Source organism: Myotis brandtii, unplaced genomic scaffold (assembly GCF_000412655.1).
Source record: "Myotis brandtii unplaced genomic scaffold, ASM41265v1 scaffold197, whole genome shotgun sequence".
NCBI classification, from domain to species: domain Eukaryota; kingdom Metazoa; phylum Chordata; class Mammalia; order Chiroptera; family Vespertilionidae; genus Myotis; species Myotis brandtii.
The window spans coordinates 1,754,647-1,758,317 of record NW_005357346.1 but is presented as its reverse complement, the minus strand read 5'-3'; the positions used below and the strand labels follow the sequence as shown (position 1 = coordinate 1,758,317).

General features: G+C 51.6%; 1 protein-coding gene across 1 annotated transcript; it reads left to right on the top strand.

Annotated features, from left to right (window-relative positions):
- The first annotated feature begins 443 nt into the window (after nucleotides 1–443).
- On the top strand, nucleotides 444–3,462 carry FAM71A (family with sequence similarity 71, member A). The gene has a single exon (XM_005865182.2). The coding sequence runs from the start codon at nucleotides 1,589–1,591 to the stop codon at nucleotides 3,341–3,343; it is 1,755 nt and encodes a 584-aa protein (XP_005865244.1). The 5' UTR covers nucleotides 444–1,588; the 3' UTR covers nucleotides 3,344–3,462.
- The last annotated feature ends 209 nt before the right edge of the window (nucleotides 3,463–3,671 follow it).

Sequence of the window (3,671 nt, the reverse complement as noted above, 5' to 3'; positions counted from 1 at the left end):
CTTTCAAGTAACAATTTAGAAATCACTTATTCTGTGACTAGCTCTTTGGGAGCGCAATAGGCAGGATAATGGTACATGCTCTCCGAAGGTGTCAATGCTCCCAACCACTTCTGGCCGGTAGGGAGGTTCTGCAGGAGGGCTTTTGGCAGGCTCCTGGAGTTGAAGCTTACAAAGGTTGTTTGTATAAACTTCATGGAGGGGAAGAAATGAGGCGGCCCCCTATATTATTTATTATTATTATTTTTTTAATCCTCACCTGAGGTCACGTTTATATTGATTTTAGAAAGAGAGGAAAGAGAGAGAGAGAGAGAGAGAGAGAGAGAGAGAGAGAGAAGAGAGAAACATCAATGTGAGAGAGAAACATCTATTGGTTACCTCCTGTAGGTACCCCAACCAGGGAGTGAGCCCACAACCTGGGTATATGCCCTGACTGGGAATTGAACCCGCAACCTTTCAGTGTACAGCATAACCCTCCAACCAAGTGAGCCACACTGGCCAGGGCAGCCCACTGGAAAATTTAATTCCCAGCTCAGCCCAACCACTGCCCTGGATTCTCTCCATAATATGCACACATAATAGAATTAATCATGCAACTTCTAATAATGCACAAAATGGGTCTTCTTGGAGGTAGTTCAATCAGTCCACTTTGAAAACATTTGGTCAGCCCAAGCCTCCTTTGTGAGGCAAAGTACTTAGTGGTTCAGAACAAAGACTAGCTAGACCTGCATTCAAATACTGCCTCTACTGCCGTTCGTTGTGTGAACTTAGGCAAGTGATACAACCTCAAATTCTTCACCTGTAAAATAGGGGGGGTGAGTAACAACAGCACCAAACCCAATGGATTCTCACCATTCTGTGTGAAGAACATAGCATGGTGCCTAGGGGAAGCAATTCTTAAAGTTATTATTAAAGGTTGTTGTCATCAACATTTACTGAGATTTTATGAAAGGATGGGCTAGGGACCAAGACTGCCAATTCTGGGTTATTTCATTAAATTAAACCTTGAGCTCAAATGGTTCAAATTTATCCCATCACCCTACATTCCTACAGATTTTGTCCAGTTTTTATTTTGGAACCCACCTGAGTCCCTGGCAGGGTGAGCCTGTCCTCTGTGGGGTCAATGGGTGTCTGGGGAAATGACAGTGGCCCTGTCCTGAGGGGGTGGCTAGGGGATGAGCACAAAGGGGTAGGAGACAGTGACAGGTCACAAAGGGCAGTGGAGTATAAATATAGCCACACAGGGGGTGTGGGCTGAGAGAGTGGAGTTCATAGCCTCTTGGGGAAATAAAAAAAATCAGAGGTGGAGGTGAGGTGAAGCGGAGAGGAAGCCCACTCTACATCTCTATATTCTTGATGAGGTTCAGTCTGGGCTCCAGGCGCCCTCTAGCATCCCCACGGCAAGCATCTGTGCCCCATCCCCACCCTGCCTCTGGGAGGGGTCCCTGTGGGTTGGGGTGGGGCTGAGAGACCGCAGAGCCATCTGCGAGACCCAGGATCATTACTGCTCCCTCTGCTGCCAACGAGGCCAAGAAAGAGAAGACCCAGGAACCTGCCTCATCAGCACTGCTTGCTGTGATATAACAAAGCCATGAACAGGGAGTCTCCGTTGCCATATTACACGGCCCAGAACAGCTCCAACATGGGCATGTTCAACACCACCATGGGAAAACTGCAGCGCCAACTGCAGAAGGGAGAATATGACATCTTCAAGCACGCACCTATATTTGAGAGCGACTTCATCCAGATCACGAGAAGGGGAGAGGTGGTCGATGTGCACAACCATGTCCGCATTCTGACCATGGGCATCGCGTCCACCAGCCCCATCCTCCCACTCCCAGACGTCATGCTGCTGGCCCGCCCGGCCACTGGCTGGGAAGAGCATGCAGGGCGCAGCAGAGTCCCCACGGGAAAAAGCCGCCAGGCTGCAAAGACCTTGGAGCTCACTAGGCTCCTTCCCTTGAAGTTTGTGCGGATCTCCATTCACGACCGCGAGAAACAACAGCTGCGCCTGAAGTTCGCCACTGGCCGCTCCTGCTACCTGCAGCTGTGCTCCCCTCGGGACGCTTGGGACGACCTCTTTGCCGGCTGGGAAAACCTCGTTCACCTCCTACAGACACCAATGGACAGTCACAACAGTACCTACACCAACCCTGCCGGGAACATGGCATGTATGCCTGTGTTTGAGGATGAGGACAAGAGGAGCCAGAGAGTGGCCGATCTCCGAGGGAAAGAGGATCAGGACCAGGTCAGCATCAGAAGCCTCCACGTGGTCTCTGAGGTGGCTGGGGCCACTTCTGCAGCTTTTGCTGGAGGGGAGGATATCCAATATGACTCCTACAGATTCACTGCCATGCCTGATGTAGCCACCCCAAACCCAAAACCTATGGAGCTTGACAAAGTGTCAGTAGCAAGGGTGGCAGCAGGCACCACAGCAGGCGCTCTGAGCATGGCAATAACCACATCTGCTGCCCTTGAACAACTAAGTGCGGCCATAGCAGGGGCAGCCGCCAAGGGTCCAGGGGGGAGCAGCACCAGCATAGCCATTGCAGGTGCTGCCAACATGTCCCCCAAGAGCATTAAGATGGCCTTTGCAGGTGCTGCCAATAAGGTCCCAGGGAGTCCTTCCAACACTAGCCTCTCCCCAGAGACCAGCATGGTTGTTGCAAGGGCAAAGGCAGAGCCGACCAGCAAGACTGTTGGAGAAATAGCTATTGGCCGTGCCACACAACCTCTCATCGCAACCTTGCCCAAGGAAGGCAGTGTGAGTGAACAGGCTGGAAGGCAGCAGCGAGCGTCCCCAGCCATGGCTGAAGCCTGCAAGAGCAGAAAGGACTGGAGGGAGCGAAGAGAAAGGAACAAAGATCCCAGGAGTCCCCATCACTTCAGGGCAACTGAAAGCCACCAAAAGCCAGGGGGTGACAAAATCCTTCGAAAACCATCTAGCTGGTTCTTAGCCAGGCAGAGAAATGACAAAAAGGAGCCACGTTTCAGCAGCCCGGGGAGCAGCAGGCCTGTCACCATGCACAGAGTCATCAGCTCTGCTCCCATCACCAACGACTCCAGGACCTCTCACAAACCAGGGAGGAGCTTGTCTACAAGTAACTCAGGTTCCACAACCAAAAGACTCAGCAGTATCAGCTCTTTTTGGAGGAATGTCAAAGCCAATCTTACAATAAGAACAGTGACCTCACCACACGGCAGGGATGTGGACAAGTTGGCTAAGACAATGGGAAGGAACAGCATGGAGAGCATCATAGAGATAGGAGAGAGTGGCCAGGGACTGGAGATGATTGACAGTCCAACATCTGAGATCATGGAGATAGTGACCTTTGAACCCTATTAGTAGGACCCAGAAGCTGCAAAGCGGACCAGGGCTCAGGGGAGGATCCCTGGAGAGCCTATTCCAGCTTTCCTTACTGCATTTTAAATAAAGATCATAGGGTCTGAATACAATCAATACAATGCTGCTTTCTGTCTGAATTTCTATGTCCCCTGGTCTAGCAGTGACCTCACAGTACTCACAGTAGATTCTGTGATGTCAACTGTGCTGCAGCCTGAGACCCCCATGTCCAGTCCACAGCAGCACCCCCTCACCCATGCTGGGCAGAGCCAGCAGGAGGGCTCTGTCGTGCCTCAACTCCTTTCTGGCCCTGTTCCCAGGGCCATGGCTG

What these genes read in the sequence shown, in the direction of transcription:
- FAM71A (XM_005865182.2), top strand. Translation starts at nt 1,589, where the DNA reads ATGAACAGGGAGTCTCCGTTGCCATATTACACGGCCCAGAACAGCTCC.